This window comes from Rana temporaria, chromosome 2, assembly GCF_905171775.1.
Source record: "Rana temporaria chromosome 2, aRanTem1.1, whole genome shotgun sequence".
NCBI lineage: Eukaryota > Metazoa > Chordata > Amphibia > Anura > Ranidae > Rana > Rana temporaria.
Window position 1 is genome coordinate 395,619,408 of NC_053490.1, and position 22,146 is coordinate 395,641,553.

General features: G+C 46.8%; 1 protein-coding gene across 1 annotated transcript in view; it reads left to right on the forward strand.

The window, feature by feature from the left end:
- LOC120927412 (amine oxidase [flavin-containing]-like) overlaps nucleotides 1-22,146 on the forward strand; it is a 163,431-nt gene that overhangs the window by 135,669 nt on the left and 5,616 nt on the right. Inside the window, exons 11-14 of the mRNA XM_040338067.1 lie at nucleotides 3,180-3,237; nucleotides 4,831-4,928; nucleotides 5,649-5,760; nucleotides 6,034-6,096. Coding sequence (XP_040194001.1) covers nucleotides 3,180-3,237; nucleotides 4,831-4,928; nucleotides 5,649-5,760; nucleotides 6,034-6,096 — 331 coding nt within the window. The remainder of the gene's footprint in view (nucleotides 1-3,179; nucleotides 3,238-4,830; nucleotides 4,929-5,648; nucleotides 5,761-6,033; nucleotides 6,097-22,146) is intronic.

A 22,146-nucleotide genomic window follows, 5' to 3' on the forward strand; every position in this document is an offset into this window, starting at 1 on the left:
CCTTAATTTAATTTATTTAAACTAAATATCTTTAATGGGGTAAACACTTAATGTTAAGTTAGAAAAGCTTTCAGTAAATTGTTGGTAATATTTTTTTTTTTCAAATACTGTTTTTTGACTTGAAAAAGAAATGTACTGTATGTTCTATATTGGAATTTTCTGTATTTGAATTGCTGATGCTGAATGCAAATTGCTGCCTAATTTTTTTTTTAAGTAATTAAAACAAAAACATTTTCTTAGAGTGTGTATATATTTAGTGAATATTTTGTTTTCACTAATCTAATGAGTTAATTCTGGGGATGTTAACTACTTCAATACCGGGCATTTTCACCCCCTTCCTGCCCAGGCCAATGAATGACAATTGCGCGGTCGTGCGACGTGGCTCCCAAACAAAATTGACATCCATTTTTTCACACAAATAGAGCTTTCTTTTGGTGGTATTTCTGTAGTTTATTTTTTGCACTATAAACAAAAAAAGATGAACAATTTTGAAAAAAAAACACTATTTTTAACTTTTTGCTATAATAAATATCCCAATTCAAAATAGGGGATAGATTTATGACATTTTTTATTATTTATTTTTTACTAGTAATGGTGGTTATCTGCGATTTTTTTGTCAGGACTGCGATATTGCGGCGGACAGATCGGACACTTTTGACACTATTTTGGGACCATTCACATTTATACAGCGAACAGTGCTATAAATATGCACTGATTACTGTAAAAAGGTGACTGGCAGGGAAGGGGTTAACACTAGGGGGCGATCAAGGGGTTAAATGTGTTCCCTAGGGAGTGATTCAAACTGTGGGGGGAGGACACTGAGTGGGGGAGGAGACCGATCGGTGTCCCTATGTCCCTGACAGGACTTGGATCTCTGTGTTTACACATAGAGATCCATGTGCTTGACTCTGTAACTGCCGATCGCAGGCATCTGGCGGACATCGGGGCCGCCAGGCACGCGCATCGGCACCCGAGTGATGCAGCAGGGACACACGCGCCACCCTAGCGGCTGGGAGGCCCGAGGACGTCATATGATGTCCACCCAGTATGGCAGAGCCACCTTGTGGCCGTCATATGACTATAGGTGGTTACAAATTTGGCTTCAGTGCATATGACTTTAAAGGGGTTGTAAAGGTTTGTCTTTTATTTTCTAAATAGGTTCCTTTAAGCTAGTGCATTGTTGGTTCACTTACCTTTTCCTTCGATTTCCCTTCTAAATGTTTTTTTTCTTTGTTTGAATTTCTCACTTCCTGTTTGTCCTCAGTAAGCTTTCCACCATCATCTGAGTGGTGGAAAGTCATTCAGAACAGCTTACTGAACAGCTTACTGAGGAGAAACAGGAAGTGAAAAATTCAGAGAAAGAAAACAAAGAAAAAAAACATTTAGAAGGGAAATTGAAGGAAAAGGTAAGTGAACCAACAATGCACTAGCTTTAAGGAACCTATTTAGAAAATAAAAAATGAACGTTTACAACCCCTTTAAGGAGTTACCAACATATGCAATATTACTATTGTCATAAAGTACTGCTTGGCAACTATAAAAGTTACAATTTTTTAACATATGTGACTTTTTATGCAGTCATTAAAGTTTATTAAAGCTGAAACTTTTTTTTACATATAATAGGGGGAAAGGTGAAAATGCCTATCAACTTGTAGCCAATGGGGAGATTTCCCTTCACTGCCTGACCTCTTGCTGTAAAAGGAAATTATAAAAAAATTCCCCAAAAAAAAATTTTGTCTTGGATATTTGCCATAGGAACTAGAAATCTTCCTTAACGTCCTGCCCTGGATTTTTCCTCAATTTCTTTGTTTCAGTGACAATGGTCATTCGGACAAATGAGTGAATTATCCCAGTGGCACATAGACAGCAATAAAAGCCTAGAGGTTCTTACCCTTTCCAATTCTTATCCAAAACAAAAAGGTACACGTTAGGATCTATATATATATATATATATATATATATATATATATACAGGGCTCAACATTTCAAGCCCTGAGCTTCTAGCCAGGCCTCAAGTGTTACTCGCCACCAGTTGCCTCACCTAACCCATACACTGCCCCGCCCCTAATTCTGCCCCTAAAAACGCCCTTGTAGATTATCTCTTGGAATGACACTGTTAAATGTTTTATGTCAAATCAAGTTACACAATTAAATATTACCAACAACAACTTTAACAAAATGGGACAGGGCACTGAGGCAGACCAGAGAGACAGGGCACTGGGGCAAACCAGAGGGACATGGCACTGGGGCAAACCAGAGGGACATGGCACTGGGGCAAACCAGAGGGACAGGGCACTGGGGAAAACCAGAGGGACAGGGCACTGGGGCAAACCAGAGGGACATGGACTTTTTTACTTCTGCAAATATTGCTCTCCCTCTTCTTATGTACAAGACTCCCTCCTCCTCATCTGCCTTCTCTCTAGAACCAGGTCTTTTCCCCCATTCGGGAGGGAGTACAATCCAGCACTGAGATTCACACACCTGCATAGCCATTGACACCACAACACAGCGCACACTGACACCGCACAGCATACTGCCACTCTCTTGTCAGGGCAACTCTTGGTGAGCGCTGTGCTGCACTGCCTACCTGGGACACCCAGAGTGGTGATAATTGCAGTCCTCCAGCTCACTTGTTCCTTCCTGCTCTCTGCTCTCCAGCTACATTGGTCAGGTTGGGAAGCCAGGCTCAGAGAGGTCATACTATCAGGTCCCATGGCTTAACGAGAATCGTAAGGAGAGCACCTGTGTACTGCTCTGCATGTGTGCGGCTCACCCGACTACCTTTCCTGGGCACGCACCTTTCCTCTTCGGCCGCCAATCGCAGCGTGGCTCTAAGTGTAGGCACAGATTGGACTGTTGGTCATGCAGAACTGTTATCACTCGCCCCCAGCTTAAATCCACTCGCCAAATGCTAGCAGGCGAGTGGAAATTTTGAGGGCTGTGTGTGTGTGTGTGTATATATATATATATATATATATATATATATATATATATATATATATATATATATATATATATATAAACACTGTATACCAGGTGCAGTTTCAACTGAGTTGCGTAAAATATGTAGTTTTCCGTGTATTAAACTTGATAGCTATGAAGAAAAGAGATGAAATTTAAGCCTAATCAGAATTATTATGTTACCAGGCATCTGCTAAATTTGTCAAATCTTTTTGTAGAAAGAGAAAAATCTGTGAATTGTATGCTAGAGTTCTGGATTCGGAAGAAGCTCTACATGTAAGTTAAAATTCTATATTTTAAAAAAAATCATAGATTTTTTAATTTGAAGCAAGTTTACAGTACAAGTTCAGTTTTATAAGAAAATATTGGGAGATGGCCCCCTTCTACCTTATAGCTTCTTTTACACCATACACAGTCAAAGTATTTCAATAAATATTTTAGACCTGAACTGTCGAAATGTGACCATAAGGCTGAAGACCATTGACAGCCCACTCCAGCATTTTTTCTTTAAAAAATCTATTATGCATACTTTTTTCCCACAAACTTTTATCCAGTCACCTGATATCACGGGTTCCTTTACCCTGGGAAATGCTACAGAGAACGCTTGCATGCAATGACTTCAGAACTATACCCTACAGACCATGGACAGATTGAGGACACACCCCCAGGGACTGGGTCCTTGATGCCCTTGGCTTACCTGAAGTGTGTTTATTGAAGGCAAGGATACTTCAACACAGATATAGATATATATCTATATCTATATAGATAGCTCTGAGAATAGACTAAGGCTTTAAGTAATTCTTTCTAGTAATTGGTGACATTTCTACATGTTTCCTGTGATAATGGGGTAGTCAGTTTTAGGTAGATGGATTGCAGAGGTTTTCTTGAAACAGTTTGGCTGGCCCATTGCTTGTATTTTCAATTTGCTTGAAAAAAACATGTTGATTGCTGAAATGCAGTGCTGAAGATAAAGGACCTGTGAAGTTTGAATTATGTGGACTGATATTTCTACAATTATCTTTCAGGCTTGTCTCCCTTTTTTCTTTTGCTCCTAGATGGAGTTGTTGAGCCAATTTCATAATTGGTTTTCCACGGGGCATTTACATAAAGTAGAGTTGACATACATTTATTGTATCCTGTCTCTAATGCCGCGTACACACGATCATTTTTCGGCTTGTAAGAAAAATAAGTTTTTCAGCCTCTAGAAAAAACAAAGTTTTTTCCAACTTCATCATTAAAACTACGTTGCCCACACACGATCGTTTTAAATGACATTTTTAAAAAACTTTGTTTTTTACAAGCTGAAAAATGAACGTGTGTATGCGGCATAAGGAATCGAGGCTTAGTCAGGTGTCAGTCCATCTTTTATGTCTTTAGCTGGCCATAGATGGATTGAAAATCAGGCACTTCAGCAAGGGCTTACTGAATTTCAAACCATTTATGGCCTTTCCTGATCAAGATTACCTTCTCTCGAATGGTCATGTTGGAAAATTGTAATCTTTTCAGCAGCTGCAATAAAATCAAAATACCAAACCAATCTACCGCAGTGCTGATCAGTGTCCCCACTGTCAGAATATAATAACACAGCAGACCTTACTTGTGTGGGGGAAGTCTGCTGGCTGATAATAAAAAAAACAAAAAAAAACTGATCCATCGATGACCAGCTTTAGGGTAACAACTCTTTACAGCACTGGTAACAGCAGTCATCTATCCATTGCACAGGGAATGATTGGCTCTTTGTCAGGCAAAGATTTTCCAGTATTCTTAAGATTAATCTAATGTTAGCCCTTGAAATTTCAGTTTTATCTAAGTTTTTTTTGTAGTTTGCTAACTGTATAATTCAGGTATGAATTGTGAATATTTCACTAGCCCGTGCATTATGAAGAAAAAAATTGGTGTGAAGAGCAGTATTCGGGGGGCTGTTACACAGCTTATTTCCCACCAGGAATTCTGACCCAGTATGGAAGGTAAGATAATATATTATATCTATATTAAAAAAACAGATACTGTATAGAAAAAATTAAATCCGCGCGCCCAGTTTACACTGTTTATGCCATTTTGTTTTCCATTTGTCAAACAAATTCACAGATTAAAATACTAATTGCGTAAGGCTGCACCTCCTTAGCAAATGTTGATGTCCACCATTAAATGCTTTAAACTATTTTTTTTTACACAAGAGCTCTTTACTAATTAGTTTTTTACACACTGTATTTATTAATGTTGTACCTGCTTCTCTTAGGCCCCCCTCACATGGGTAGTCCACTCATGGCCACTTTTTTCAGATGAACCTTGATCAGAAGCTCCATGTTATGGTTGGCCAGATGTAAACAGACTTGTATCCATGTAATTTTAAGTCCAAGCAGGTCAGAAAAAAAAATTATGAAATGGGCCGGAATCGAAAGTAATTGAATGTAAATGGATACAAGTCAGTTTACATTCAGCTACCCATAGATCTGGTATTGTCTAAAAAGCTTTAGTTTTTAAATGCAGCAAAAATTTGAACAGATACGGTTGTCACAGAAGAGACATCTGTTCTGTTCTACACTGATTCAGCAAGGAATTTGTTCATTGATCCCCTACTGATTGGATACAGCACAGCCCTTGATAAAGAGATCTTAAATCCACAGGAAATATAACATCCAAAAGAATGTTGTGCTTCATGTTGTGCATTTCTGACCATTTTATAGGGTTCTTCGGCAACCTTTTGGTCAGGTCTACTTTGCTGGCACAGAGACTGCTACAGAATGGAGTGGATATCTTGAGGGAGCAATACAAGCTGGAGAGAGGGCTGTCAGAGAGGCAAGTGATGTTGTAATATCAAAATATTTTATATACCGTATTTACTTTGAAAAACGTGATTTATAATAAATTACATTTCTGTAGCAATATTAATTTACATGTATAAATAGATGTTTGTATTCAATAAACCTCACTTGACAGCACTAACTATATACTGTACGTGTGCATGTATATACAATAATGTAAAGTGAGCTTTATTGAAAAAGAAAATTATATACATCTGGTCTATATGGTGGCAAAACTCTTTATTTTATATTTGGTGTCATATTTCAGATCTTATTCACCTTGGGCAGAATTCGGGAAAGTGATATATGGATGCCAGAACCACAGTCTTTGGTAAGAATGTCTATATGACATCTGTATATTTTTAAGTTCACTTTAAAAAAAAAAATTCAATTTTTTTTGCAGGTAGAAACATTAACAAGCGTTGTAAAGCGTTGTAAAATCAATGAAGCAGTAGGGTCAATGTTTCCTACCGACGCGTTTCGTTATCATGAACGTCATCTGGGTCATCACCCCAGATGACGTTCATGAGAACGAAACGCTTCGGGAAGAAACATTGACCCTACTGCTTGATTGATTTTACAACACTTGTTATGTTCACCTAAATGCGAGTGTAAATTTTATTTATTTACTGTAAAGTAAACTTTTTATACGGATTCACGCTATGTGCACCCTCGTTTTTTATTTTTTGCTCCGTATACTCTGAGTCACCTGGATTACATACTATTGGAAGTTTCTATTGATACCATCTGGCTGGTTTCCTATCGATTGGTTCCATATTGATTATGCATTTGAGTGCTTGAGGGTTTCATTTACCTATCTAGTATTGGAATCGTTTTGGAGTCTGGACATCGGTACCTTATAAGCTTGATCGACCTGATAAGTGTATACTTACTTGGGTCCGATCCCTCTGGTAAGCCTCTCATCATTATTACTAGGGATGAGCCGAACATACCCGGGTTCGGTTCGCATCAGAACGTTCGAACAGACCGCGGGTTCGCGCGAACATTTAGAACCCCATTGAAGTCTATGGGACTCGAACGTTCGAATTCAAAAACGATCATTTTAAAGACCAATATTCAATTTAATGTTGGTAAACGTCTTTCAGAACCCGGGTCTTGCCCCAGGGAACATGTATCAATCGAAAAAAATATTTTAAAAACTGATGTTTTTGCGGAGCAGCGATTTTAATGATGTTTAAAGTGAAAAAAAAAAAATGAAAAATTCCTTCAAATATCACACCTGCTGTGTGTCTCTAGTAGTGGCACATGTTTAGAAATGTCCCTGCACAACATTAAATTATTATAAGAACAAAGTAATTTAATACTGGTTGCGCACGTGCTGTGTGGGAACAATATCTCGATTATTTTAGGGGTGGTGGGGGGGTGGCATTATCTTTTTGGGAAAGCAAAATTGTAGAAAAAAGGGCACCCCTCAAACATACTGTAATTGTAGCGCAACAAAGAGCCACGTGCAAAGTATTGCATCAAAAATTGTTATTAGGCGCCCTTGTTACACAGGGGCATAAAAATGTGTCCGTAGGCGCAACATAACACTGCAACCCCTCCCAATATCTGTAATTGGAGCGCAACAAGGAGCCACGTGCAAAGTATTGCATCAAAAATTGTTATTAGGCGCCCTTGTTACACAGGGGCATAAAAATGTGTCCATAGGCGCAACATAACACTGCAACCCCTCCCAATATCTGTAATTGGAGCGCAACAAGGAGCCACGTGCAAAGTATTGCATCAAAAATTGTTATTAGGTGCCCCTGTTACACAGGGGCATAAAAATGTGTCCATAGGCGCAACATAACACTGCAACCCCTCCCAATATCTGTAATTGGAGCGCAACAAGGAGCCACGTGCAAAGTATTGCATCAAAAATTGTTATTAGGTGCCCCTGTTACACAGGGGCATAAAAATGTGTCCGTAGGCGCAACATAACACTGCAACCCCTCCCAATATCTGTAATTGGAGCGCAACAAGGAGCCACGTGCAAAGTATTGCATCAAAAATTGTTATTAGGCGCCCCTGTTACACAGGGGCACAAAAATTGTGCCTTAGGCCACGTGCAAAGTATTGCATCAAAAATTGTTATTAGACGCCCCTGTTACACAGGGGCACAAAAATTGTGCCTTAGGCCTTAGGCCACATGCAAAGTATTGCATCAAAAATTGTTATTAGACACCCCTGTTACACAGGGGCAGAAAAATTAGGCCTTAGGCCTTAGGCCACGTGCAAAGTATTGCATCCAAAATTGTTATTAGGCGCAACATAACACTGCAACCCCTCCCAATATCTGTAATTGGAGCGCAACAAGGAGCCACGTGCAAAGTATTGCATCAAAAATTGTTATTAGACACCCCTGTTACACAGGGGCAGAAAAATTAGGCCTTAGGCCACGTGCAAAGTATTGCATCCAAAATTGTTATTAGGCGCAACATAACACTGCAACCCCTCCCAATATCTGTAATTGGAGCGCAACAAGGAGCCACGTGCAAAGTATTGCATCAAAAATTGTTATTAGGCGCCCCTGTTACACAGGGGCACAAAAATTAGGCCTTAGGCCACGTGCAAAGTATTGCATCAAAAATTGTTATTAGACGCCCCTGTTACACAGGGGCACAAAAATTAGGCCTTAGGCCACGTGCAAAGTATTGCATCAAAAATTGTTATTAGACGCCCCTGTTACACAGGGGCACAAAAATTAGGCCTTAGGCCACGTGCAAAGTATTGCATCAAAAATTGTTATTAGACGCCCCTGTTACACAGGGGCACAAAAATTAGGCCTTAGGCCACGTGCAAAGTATTGCATCAAAAATTGTTATTAGGCGCCCCTGTTAAACAGGGGCAGAAAAATTAGGCCTTAGGCACTGGTGGCGGAGCACAGAAAAACAAAATTTCTTACTAGCTAACAGCATGAAAAGTGAGGAGGAGAAGGATATTCCATCAGCAGCACAACAGGACAGTCACTCAGCATCAGCAGTCTCAAAGGGATCTGATATTTCAACACAAAATTCTTATTCAGTAACATCAGCATCAGGTGCTTGGTAGCCGGTGTTGATCCAAGCCTGATTCATTTTGATGAAGGTCAGTCGATCAACAGAGTCGGTGGAGAGGCGTACCCTGTGATCGGTCACAAAGCCTCCAGCAGCACTGAATGTACGTTCTGAAAGAACACTGGATGCAGGGCAAGCCAGTAGCTCAATTGCGTACTGTGCAAGCTCTGGCCAGTGATCCATCCTCAAGACCCAGTAAGCCAGAGGATTTTCCGTGGGGAAGGTGTCCAAGTCGGATCTTGCCGCTAGGTATTCCCGGACCATGTAAACCAGACGCTGGCGATGGTTGCTGGAACCGGTCAGACCTTGGGGCTGCGGACTAAAAAATTGTCTGAACGCATCGGTCAGACGGCCACCTTCTCCACCGCTCATTCTCTGACTCACCGAAGCCTCAGCAAGACGTTGTCCAGGGCCAGGTTTTGGTAATCCCCCGGTTCTGGGAACGCATTGCACAGACCCTTCTGCAAGGCCTCCCGCAGTAGTTTCATCTTCTGCTCCCTCTGCGATGGCAACATAAGATCCGTTACCTTACTCTTGTAACGTGGATCAAGGAGAGTTGCCAGCCAGTAATGATCCCTCTCCTTGATAGCACGTACACGAGGATCCTTACGCAGGCTTTGCAGAATCAGGGAGGCCATGCAGCGTAGGTTTGCAGAGGCATTCGGGGCACAGTCCTCTGGGTCACTGAGGACGACAGGATCCTCAGCCACCTCATCCCAGCCACGTAAAAGTCCACGTGTTCCTTGGGACTGTAAATGATCCCTTGAAGACTGCTGCTGTTGATGCTGAGTGCTAGGCTCCACCTCCATGCTGCTGATACAATCCTCCTCCTCCTCCTCTTCCTCATCCTCCTCCTCCTCTTCCTGTGTTCCAGGTGGGCAAGCAGGAACAGTGTCTGGATAAAGGGGGCCTTGAGAGGTAAGGAAGTCCTCCTCTTCCTCCCTCTGTTCTGCCTCAAGGGCCCTGTCCATTATTCCACGTAGGGTGTGCTCCAACATGTGAATAAGCGGGACAGTCTCACTGATGCATGCACTGTCACTGCTCACCATCCTCGTGGCCTCCTCAAATGGTGACAGGACAGTGCATGCATCCCTGATCAAGGCCCACTGGCGTGGTGAAAAAAACCCAAGCTCCCCTGAGCCAGTTCTGCTGCCATATTGGCACAGGTACTCATTGATGGCCCTCTGCTGCGTGTGCAGCCGCTGCAGCATGGCCAACGTAGAGTTCCATCTGGTGGGCATGTCACAGATTAGGCGGTTCTTGGGCAGGTTGTATTCCCTCTGGAGGTCTGTCAGCCGAGCAGTGGCATTATATGACCTCCGGAAATGCACACAGACTTTCCTGGCCTGCCTCAGGACATCCTGTAAGCCAGGGTACCTGCCCAAGAACCGCTGCACCACCAAATTGAGAACATGCGCAAAACAGGGCACATGGGTGAGTTTTCCACGTCGCAGGGCAGAGAGGAGGTTGGTGCCATTATCGCTGACCACCATTCCAGGCTTCAGCTGGCATGGCGTCAACCACCTCTGAGCCTGCCCCTGCAGAGCTGAAAGAACCTCTTCCCCAGTGTGGCTCCTGTCTCCCAAGCACACCAGCTCTAGGACCGCATGGCATCTCTTGGCCTGCATTCCTGCGTAGCCCGTCGTACGCCTACGGAGCACGGCTGGTTCTGAGCCAACATCACCACAGGAAGAGGCCACAGAGGAAGAAGAAGAGGAGGGGGTGGAGGAGAGAGGTGTGTCACAAGCAGTTGTAGTGTTTTGGAGGCGTGGTGGTGGAGCAACCTCCAAAACTACTGTGCCTTGACCTGCGTCCTTCCCAGCTGCCAGCAGAGTCACCCAATGGGCCGTAAAAGACAGGTAACGTCCCTGTCCATGCCTGCTGGACCATGAGTCAGCGGTAAGATGCACCTTACCACTGACCGCCCTGTCCAGCGAGGTATGGACATTGCCTTCCACATGCCGGTAGAGAGCCGGAATCGCCTTCCGTGAAAAAAAGTGGCGTTTGGGTACTTGCCACTGAGGTACTGCACATTCCACAAACTCACGGAAGGGGGCAGAATCTACCAACTGAAAAGGTAGCAGTTGAAGTGCTAGCAATTTTGCTAAGCTAGCATTCAACCGCTGGGCATGTGGATGGCTGGGAGCGTACTTCTTTCGGCGCTGCAGCAGCTGGGGCAGGGAAATTTGTCTGGTAATATCAGTAGATTGGCCGGATGTACTACCACTACTACGTTGTGACACACCTATTTCTACACCTTCGGTGCAGGCTGCAGAGAGGACTAGGGGTCTAGTGGGGTTTGAGGTCACAGAAGGGCAAGGGGAGGACCGCTTTGGTCTTTGGTGTGGGTCTTTCTGGTATGCCTGCCAACGAGCTGCATGGCAGGTCGACATATGTCTGGACAAGCATGTGGTGCCCAAGCGGGTGATGTTTTGGCCACGCGAGATACGCTTGAGACATATGTTGCAAACAGCAAAGGTAGCATCTGATGGACAGGTTTCAAAAAAGGCCCACACCAAAGAACTTTTGCTGTACCGTTGAGACACAGCAGCGCCACGTAATGCAGTTGGTGTACTGCCCTTAAGCTGACCCCTGGAGGGCTTCCTGCCTCTTTGAAGATGTGCCTGTGCCTCGTCCTCTTCCTCCTCCTCCTCTCTCCTACCAGGCACCCAGGTAGAGTCAATGACCTCATCATCCCCTCCCTCCTCATCATCACTGGCGACAACCTGGCAGTATGCTCCAGCTGGGGGAACATCACTCCCAGATTGTTGTCCCTCTCGGCCACCCCCTCTCCCTGGGCTCACATCAATGCCTTCCTCTATCAGTGTTCCGTCATCGGAGTCTTCAAAACGCTGTGCATCTTCAGCTAGCATGTACCCAACACTGTGTTGAAACAGTTCGGGGGACTCCTCAGGAGGACACGGTGGGACTAGGGAAGGATTGTGTGATCCCATTGTGCAGAGGGTAGAGGACGCCTTGGCAGCTGCTTTGCCAGACAAACTATAATCAGTCTGTGTGAGAGAGGATGAGGAGGATGAGGACGGCTTGGTCATCCACTCAACTAATTTCTCAGCATGTTGAGGCTCAACACGGCCAGCTCCCGAAAAGAAGGACGAGCGGCCACGGCCACGTGCTGAAGAGGATGCACCACATCCATCACCAGCGTTACCTCTAGATGCAGAGCCTGCTTGCCCTCGTGACTCTCTGCCTCTCTTTGTCCTTCCAGCCATAGTTATGCGTTCAGGTGTTATGTAACAAAATAGTCGCTGTCACACCAACTGCGTTCAGATGGTATTAAACAGCAACCACACAGTAAGAGCGACTTGGCTCAAGTGTAAAGTAACAAAATAGTCGCTGTCACACCGACTGCGCTCAGATGGTATTGAACAGCAATCACACAGTAAGAGCGACTTGGTTCAAGTGTAAAGTAACAAAATAGTCGCTGTCACACCAACTGCTTTCAGATGGTATTAAACAGCAACCACACAGTAAGAGCGACTTGGCTCAAGTGTAAAGTAACAAAATAGTCGCTGTCACACCAACTGCGTTCAGATGGTATTAAACAGCAACCACACAGTAAGAGCGACTTGGCTCAAGTGTAAAGTAACAAAGTAGTCGCTGTCACACCGACTGCGTTCAGATGGTATTAAACAGCAATCACACAGTAAGAGCGACTTGGTTCAAGTGTAAAGTAACAAAATAGTCGCTGTCACACCAACTGCGTTCAGATGGTATTAAACAGCAACCACACAGTAAGAGCGACTTGGCTCAAGTGTAAAGTAACAAAATAGTCGCTGTCACACCGACTGCGTTCAGATGGTATTAAACAGCAACCACACAGTAAGAGCGACTTGGCTCAAGTGTGAAGTAACAAAATAGTCGCTGTCACACCAACTGCGTTCAGATGGTATTAAACAGCAACCACACAGTAAGAGCGACTTGGCTCAAGTGTAAAGTAACAAAATAGTCGCTGTCACACCGACTGCGTTCAGATGGTATTAAACAGCAACCACACAGTAAGAGCGACTTGGCTCAAGTGTAAAGTAACAAAATAGTCGCTGTCACACCAACTGCGTTCAGATGGTATTAAACAGCAACCACACAGTAAGAGCGACTTGGCTCAAGTGTAAAGTAACAAAATAGTCGCTGTCACACCGACTGCGTTCAGATGGTATTAAACAGCAATCACACAGTAAGAGCGACTTGGTTCAAGTGTAAAGTAACAAAATAGTCGCTGTCACACCAACTGCTTTCAGATGGTATTAAACAGCAACCACACAGTAAGAGCGACTTGGCTCAAGTGTAAAGTAACAAAATAGCCGCAGTGACACCAACTGCCTTTAGTTGCTATTAAACAGCACGCACGTAGTAATAGCGACTGCGGTCAAATGCGATTTAACAGCACGCACGCAGTGACACCAACTGCCTTTAGTTGCTATTAAACAGCACGCACGCAGTAATAGCGACTGCGGTCAAATGCGATTTAACAGCACGCACGCAGTGACACCAACTGCCTTTAGTTGCTATTAAACAGCACGCACGCAGTAATAGCGACTGCGGTCAAATGCGATTTAACAGCACGCACGCAGTGACACCAACTGCCTTTAGTTGCTATTAAACAGCACGCACGCAGTAATAGTGACTGCGGTCAAATGCGATTTAACAGCACGCACGCAGTGACACCAACTGCCTTTAGTTGCTATTAAACAGCACGCACGCAGTAATAGCGACTGCGGTCAAATGCGATTTAACAGCACGCACGCAGTGACACCAACTGCCTTTAGTTGCTATTAAACAGCACGCACGCAGTTATAGCGACTGCGGTCAAATGCGATTTAACAGCACGCATGCAGTGACACCAACTGCCTTTAGTTGCTATTAAACAGCACGCACGCAGTAATAGCGACTGCGGTCAAATGCGATTTAACAGCACGCACGCAGTGACACCAACTGCCTTTAGTTGCTATTAAACAGCAAGCACGCAGTAATAGCGACTGCGGTCAAATGCGATTTAACAGCACGCACGCAGTGACACCAACTGCCTTTAGTTGCTATTAAACAGCACGCACGCAGTAATAGCGACTGCGGTCAAATGCGATTTAACAGCACGCACGCAGTGACACCAACTGCCTTTAGTTGCTATTAAACAGCACGCACGCAGTAATAGCGACTGCGGTCAAATGCGATTTAACAGCACGCACGCAGTGACACCAACTGCCTTTAGTTGCTATTAAACAGCACGCACGCAGTAATAGCGACTGCGGTCAAATGCGATTTAACAGCACGCACGCAGTGACACCAACTGCCTTTAGTTGCTATTAAACAGCACGCACGCAGTAATAGCGACTGCGGTCAAATGCGATTTAACAGCACGCACGCAGTGACACCAACTGCCTTTAGTTGCTATTAAACAGCACGCACGCAGTAATAGCGACTGCGGTCAAATGCGATTTAACAGCACGCACGCAGTGACACCAACTGCCTTTAGTTGCTATTAAACAGCACGCACGCAGTTATAGCGACTGCGGTCAAATGCGATTTAACAGCACGCACGCAGTGACACCAACTGCCTTTAGTTGCTATTAAACAGCACGCACGCAGTAATAGCGACTGCGGTCAAATGCGATTTAACAGCACGCACGCAGTGACACCAACTGCCTTTAGTTGCTATTAAACAGCACGCACGCAGTAATAGCGACTGCGGTCAAATGCGATTTAACAGCACGCACACAGTGACACCAACTGCCTTTAGTTGCTATTAAACAGCACGCACGCAGTAATAGCGACTGCGGTCAAATGCGATTTAACAGCACGCACGCAGTGACACCAACTGCCTTTAGTTGCTATTAAACAGCACGCACGCAGTAATAGCGACTGCGGTCAAATGCGATTTAACAGCACGCACGCAGTGACACCAACTGCCTTTAGTTGCTATTAAACAGCACGCACGCAGTAATAGCGACTGCGGTCAAATGCGATTTAACAGCACGCACGCAGTGACACCAACTGCCTTTAGTTGCTATTAAACAGCACGCACGCAGTAATAGCGACTGCGTTTCTGTGCAATTCAATAGCCCAGTTGCATTAACAGCGACTGCGCTTCTGTGCAAATAAATTGCACACGTGCAGTAACAGGTAATGCGTCTGTGTGTGCAATTAACTAGCACACGTTAAATAACACAGAATAATTATATTTAAAGTAAATCCCTAATGCAGGCAATACAACACGTTAGAGCGCTGCATGTAGAACAATCTCCTGCCTGATAGATAAAGTAGCTGAGCTGTACAGTTTATAAATATATTGACAACGCCTAAGGATGTGAATATATTCTCTACAAACTGTACTTTTAACTATACTGACTACACTTCCTACTCTATCTATCTTTCTATCTATCTATCTATCTAGTTAAGACACTGTGGGCCAGATCCTCAGCCAGCGGTGCAAATTTAGTTTGTCCTAACTTATGTGATTTAAGTTACGTTGCCCTAAGTTGGTGTCGTAAGTGCCGTATCCACAGCGCATTTGCGTCTAAATGTGCGCCAGCGTAACTTAAATTCAGAGGTGTAAGGCGGGGTTTTTGCAAGTGGGAAGGAAGTGGGCGTGCTTCATTGTAATGAGCCGTGACCCCATGCAAATGAGGCGCCGGCCGTACTGCGCATGCGCGCACGAATCGGGACCTCACTGGGCATGTGCAGAACTGATCTCGGCGCAATCAGTGAGATAGGTAAAAGGCCAAGTGTACTTAGTTTGAGGATCGCCCTGTGTCTAAAAAGCACCACACACACACACTTCCCTTGCTAAAGTATATCCCATTGTTCCCCTTCCATGAGCAATTTGCTTCTGCTCTGTTTGTTTGTGTGTTGGTAAGTTGTGTTTGTGAGAAAAGTGTTTGAGGAGTTGGAGAGTCTAGTTGTTGTTTGTGTTTGAGAAGTGTATTTATTTAATTTGTTTGTTATTGTTTTTGCTGATTGTTTTTTGGTGTTTGTTTTTTGGTGTTTGTTTTTTGTTTGTTTGTTGGTGCGTGTTTCTTTTTGAATTACTATTAGCTGTGTCCTTGTGTGTTTAGATTTTCTTTATTTTTTTGTGGTATAGATTTTTGTCAGGTTTTTGGGTGTGTATTGTCGATTGTTTGTCGGGTGTGTTTGTTGTTGCTGGGTGGTGTATGAGATGCCCCCTAAACGCAGGAAGCTTAATTTCACCCTGGGAGAGAAGCAAATTCTTGCTCGGGGCATTGTGAAATATGGGCGATTTCTGCATGGCCCTGAGAGCCAGAACACCACCCCGGCCAGGAGGAGGCAGCTTCTTAAAAAGATCACGGACCAGATCAATGCGGCGGGGGGGGGAGACTAGGACCCCCGCTGGCATACAGAAAAAAATAAACGATCTGAGAAGCGTCGTCCGGACTAAGATGGCAAGGATCGACGCCCATACCAGGGGCACTGGAGGAGGGGGACCCTGCCCAGTCAGACTGACGGAGGAGGAATGGGCAGTGGCCCAGTGTTTCCACCCACAGCAGGTGGTGGGCCTGCCTGGCTATACGTCAGATGTTCCTAGGAGGACAGGTAGGTTTTTTGGTTTATTCTCTGTTGATTAGCATGTGTGGGTGGGGGAAGGGAAGATGTGCCAAGTGTGTGGTTCCTCAAACATGTGATTGTTTTGTGTCCTCCACAGATGGCCAGGAGGTTACACGCCAGGAGGTTGGAGGCCAGGAGGTTCCACGCCAGGAGGTTGGAGGCCAGGAGGTTGGAGGCCAGGAGGTTGGAGGCCAGGAGGTTGCAGGCCCATCGGGCCAGGCTGCAGCACCACCCCCAAGACAGGCAGATGATGAGTCCCAAGAAGGGCAGGATTCCCCAGGGGAGGGGATTGGCCAAACCTCCACTCATGAGGAGGTTGAGGGGGAGGAGGTTGAGGTTGAGTGGGAGGAGGATGATGAGGGGGAGGAGGAGGAAAATATGCAGATTGGCCGGGAAGTCCTCCTGGCCACTGATATGATGACCTTTGAGTCTTCCCCTGAGACTACCCCTGAGGCTGGCACCAGTCAGGCCACCATCAGGGGTAGCCCCTCCCACTTCTCCCCCAACAGGCCTCCAGTCACCAGGGTCACTCTCTCCCCTCCTCCAGGCCCGCAAGACTCAGCGGCAGCCAGGGGGACAACCCAGGAGACCGTGGCTGTGGGCGAGCGTCTGTCGGCCAGTGTGGTGAAGGACAATGCCCGGCAGACCCGCATTCTTGGAAAAATTCTGGAAAAACTGACGCAGATGGAGCACAGCCAGGGTGAAATGATGGAGGCACTCGGTGATGTGGCCACCAACTCAACGGCGGTCATAACATGTTTGAATGACATACAGACCGCCACAACGCGCGTGGCCCATGAGCTGAGTGCCCTGACCCAGGCTGTGCAGGACAATACAAGGTCTGGCCAGGCCAATGCGGCTGCCCTCACTGCCTGTCTCACTCGCATTGCAGGGGCCATGGAGGGCAGGCCAGCAGGGGCGGCTCCTCCTTCCCCAGCTCAACCCCCCCAGGAGGCTCCTCCTTCCCCAGCTCAACCCCCCCAGGAGGCTCCTCCTTCCCCAGCTCAACCCCCCCAGGAGGCTCCTCCTTCCCCAGCTCAACACCCCCCCAATGGACATCCTCCGCGACGGCGTAGCCGTGGCCGTGGCCGTGCCCCTGCCCGTGCCCCTGCCCGTGCCCCTGCCCGTGCCCCTGCCCAGCCAAGGCGTAGCAATCGCCGCCGCTAATAAATTTGCTGGGATACTTGTTTTTTTTTTTTTATGCATTTTTTTTTTTTTTTAATTTGGTCTTCTGTACTTATGATTTGGTTTATGTGTGTGAATGATGTGTGAATGTGGGGGGGTGGCATTCCTAAGAAATTAAGGTTGTCACCCTCAGTTTTGGTGGAGAAGGGATCCCCAGGACCAGGGAGAAGTGCAATCCCAGGTTCCTGAATGGTGTATGAATGCACAGTGACATAATTGGAGCCGTGGCGTGGCGTTACTGCTCCCAAGTCCCAAGGGGGGGGGGGGACTTGGATCTAATCCAATTCGATGTGCATGTGATGTGTCTGTGCAAGGAACCACAGTGGTGTGCATTCATGCATTATCATTGTGACTTTATTGATGTGCATTTACAGTGAAAAAATACATACTTATTGTGACATTAATCATGTGCATTTACAGTGAAAAAATACATACTTATTGTGACATTAATCATGTACATTTACTGGGAAAAAATGCCTTCTGCAAGGCGTCTCCTAGCTGTTGTGCCCTCAGCAGACCGGGTAGAGTTGGTTGGGATAGTATTGCCTGGGTCAGGGGTCAGGTCATTACATAAGTCAATATGCAGTCCCCTTCTGAGGGCAAAGTTATGGAGTATGCAACATGCCCCAATTATTTGACACACAAAGTCAGGGGAATACAGCAGGGTACCCCCAGACTTATCCAGGCATCTGAAGCGGGACTTCAGAAGCCCAAAGGTCCGTTCAACCACTCCCCGGGTTCGTATGTGCGCCTGGTTGTAGCGTTGCTCTCCTGGGGTTTGGGGGTTCCTGAATGGGGTCATTAGATGAGGTCCCAAGGCATATCCTGAGTCACCTGTAAGGGAAAAGACAGGAGGATATTAGTCATGCATGTGCCCCTTGTGATGTCAGCATCATGGGGGGGACATACCTGACACACATGTCACTCACCAATCAGCCAGCTGTCTCCATACATGTTCTGGTCAAAATCTCTTGAGATCTGTGTCTGCCGGTAAATGTAACTATCATGGCAGGATCCAGGAAATTTAGCACAGACGTGCCAGATGAGGCCATGGGCATCGACGATGACTTGCACATTAATGGAATGCCAGCCTTTACGATTCCGGAACATGTGCTCAGTATCATGGGGTGGTTGTAGTGCCACATGGGTACAATCAATGGCCCCGATGGTGCGTGGAAATCTGGCAATGTTGTAAAAGTCGGTCATTGACTTTAAACGCTGATCCTCCTGGGTGGGTTTCTGAAACTGATTTCCCATGCGCAGCAGGATTGCAGGGACCACTTGGTGCACACACCTGCTGATGGAGGATTGTGCCATCCCAGCCACGCCTCCACTTGTGCGTTGGAATGAGCCAGTGGCCAGAAAATGCAAAGTGGCCAGTACTTTGGTGAGTGGCTGCAGGGCATGGGAGCGTTGGGTTGGGCTGGTAAGATCATCCTGAAGTATTGTTGTTAATTCCAGGATGGCCTCACGGGTAAATCTGTAGGTGCGGTAAACTTCACAAGCAGGCATGCCAAACAAATCTTGCCGTGGGCGGTAGACCCTCTCCTGTGCCCTCATCCTCCTCCTCTGTGCCCTCCTCCTTCTTTGTGTCTCTATATCAACTAATGCAGCTAGTATCATTGCTGGTCCTGGCATTTTGGCAGAGAGATTTCAGTCCTGAACGTGTGTGTGCTGAGCTCTTCCTGAATGGTGTTGCTTCAGCAGACATTCAGACGGCATGTGTAAAATTAGGGCTGCTTTTATAATGTGTAAAATCCCACCAAAAAACTAACAGGTGCGCACAGGGCGTAATCTACGGCGCACACACTTAATTCTGTGGATCGCCCTATCTCCCTCATTTGCATCTTTGCCTATCAAATAAAGCGGCGTGCCTAGCGTAATTTGCGCACGAGAATGCGCCGGCGTAATATTTTTAGGTAGGACGGAAAAGCCCGAATTTCAGGCGCTTCTCGTTTTGAGGATCGGGCGCAAAGATACACGCCGTGTAAATTTAGAAAAATCGAGTTAAGTCGGCGTATCTCTTTTGTGGATCTGGCCCTGTGTCTCTATCTCTCTATCTATCTATCTATCTATCTATCTATCTATCTATCTATCTATCTGGTTAAGACACTGTGGGCCAGATCCACAAAAACCTGACGTAACTTAAAAAATCCAATTTAAGTTACACTGCCTTAAAGTTTCTACCTAAGTGCCTGATCCACAAAGCACTAATCTAGAAATTTCAGGCTGTGTAACTAAAATTCCGCCGGCGCAAGGCGTTCCTATTCAAATGGGGCGAGTCCCATTTAAATGAGGCGTGCTCCCGCGCCGGCCGTACTGCGCATGCGCGCCGGCCGTACTGCGCATGCGCGAAGTTACGTTACGCCGAGTTTTGAGGATCGCGACGGCTTAAAGTTGCGTCGGGGATAAAAAAAATGACAGCGGCATGCATTCCTGAGGGAGAACTCCATGCCCATTTTCAAAGAAAAAAACGGCATGGGTTCCCCCCCCAGGAGCATACCAGGCCCTTAGGTCTGGCATGGGTTGTTAGGAGACCCCCCCACGCCGAAAAATTGACGTAGGGGGTCCCCCTACAATCCATACCAGACCCGTATCCAAAGCACGCTACCCGGCCGGCCAGGAAGGGAGTGGGGACGAGCGAGCGCCCCCCCCCTCCTGAGCCGTGCCAGCCCGCGTGCCCTCAACATGGGGGGGTTGGGTGCTCTGGGGCAGGGGGGCGCACTGCGGGCCCCCCCACCTCAGAGCACCCTGTCCCCATGTTGATGAGGACAGGACCTCTTCCCGACAACCCTTGCCATTGGTTGTCGGGGTCTGCGGGCGGAGGCTTATCGGAATCTGGGAGTCCCCTTTAATAAGGGGGCCCCCAGATACCGGCCCCCCACCCTAAGTGAATGGATATGGGGTACATCGTACCCCTACCCATTCACCTGGAGGCAAAAAGTAAAAGTTAATAAACACACAACACAAGGCTTTTTAAAATATTTTATTATTCTGCTCCGGACGCCCCCCCTGTCTTCGTTATTAGCTCAATTACCAGGGGGGGCTTCTTCTTCCGCTCTCCGGGGGTCTTCTCCGCTCTCCGGGGGGGGTTTCTTCTTCCGCTCTCCGGGGGGGGGCTTCTCCGGACTCCGGGGGTCTTCTTCCATCTTCTCCCCTCTTCCGCTCTTGACTCGGCGAACCCCGGTTCTTCTGCAGCTCTCCGGTGCCTTCTTCTTCAGCGCTGGCTGCCTGCTATGTTTGTGTGTTAGCTCGATTTCAAACAGGCAGCCAGCGCGGTCTTCTGTGGCGTCAGGGTCTTCTCTTCCTTTCTTCCGATGTTGCCTCGTCGCCTCTTGTCGCTGTAATGATGGAAGCGCGCCTTGCATCACATTTATATAGGCATCACCGTCCCATCATGCTCCGGCAGGTACCCACGTGGTGGGTGCCTACCCACGTGCACCCACCACGTGGGTACCTACCGGAGCATGATGGGACGGTGATGCCTATATAAATGTGATGCAAGGCGCGCTTCCATCATTACAGCGACAAGAGGCGACGAGGCAACATCGGAAGAAAGGAAGAGAAGACCCTGACGCCACAGAAGACCGCGCTGGCTGCCTGTTTGAAATCGAGCTAACACACAAACATAGCAGGCAGCCAGCGCTGAAGAAGAAGGCACCGGAGAGCTGCAGAAGAACCGGGGTTCGCCGAGTCAAGAGCGGAAGAGGGGAGAAGATGGAAGAAGACCCCCGGAGTCCGGAGAAGCCCCCCCCCGGAGAGCGGAAGAAGAAACCCCCCCCGGAGAGCGGAGAAGACCCCCGGAGAGCGGAAGAAGAAGCCCCCCCTGGTAATTGAGCTAATAACGAAGACAGGGGGGGCGTCCGGAGCAGAATAATAAAATATTTTAAAAAGCCTTGTGTTGTGTGTTTATTAACTTTTACTTTTTGCCTCCAGGTGAATGGGTAGGGGTACGATGTACCCCATATCCATTCACTTAGGGTGGGGGGCCGGTATCTGGGGGCCCCCTTATTAAAGGGGACTCCCAGATTCCGATAAGCCTCCGCCCGCAGACCCCGACAACCAATGGCAAGGGTTGTCGGGAAGAGGTCCTGTCCTCATCAACATGGGGACAGGGTGCTCTGAGGTGGGGGGGCCCGCAGTGCGCCCCCCTGCCCCAGAGCACCCAACCCCCCCATGTTGAGGGCACGCGGCCTGGCACGGCTCAGGAGGGGGGGGGGGGGGCGCCCGCTCGTCCCCCCTCCCTTCCTGGCCGGCCGGGTAGCGTGCTTTGGATACGGGTCTGGTATGGATTGTAGGGGGACCCCCTACGTCAATTTTTCGGCGTGGGGGGGTCTCCTTACAACCCATGACAGACCTAAGGGCCTGGTATGCTCCTGGGGGGGAACCCATGCCGGTTTTGTTTTTTACAAATTGCCGTGGAGTTCTCCCTCGGGAAAGCATACCAAATGCCGTCGCTGGAATGGGCCTTTACAAGGTGTTACTAACTTTACACTTTGTAAAACGAGCCCTAATTTTACACTTGCAAAATAACACTTACGGCGCAAAAAGGAAGCTAGAAA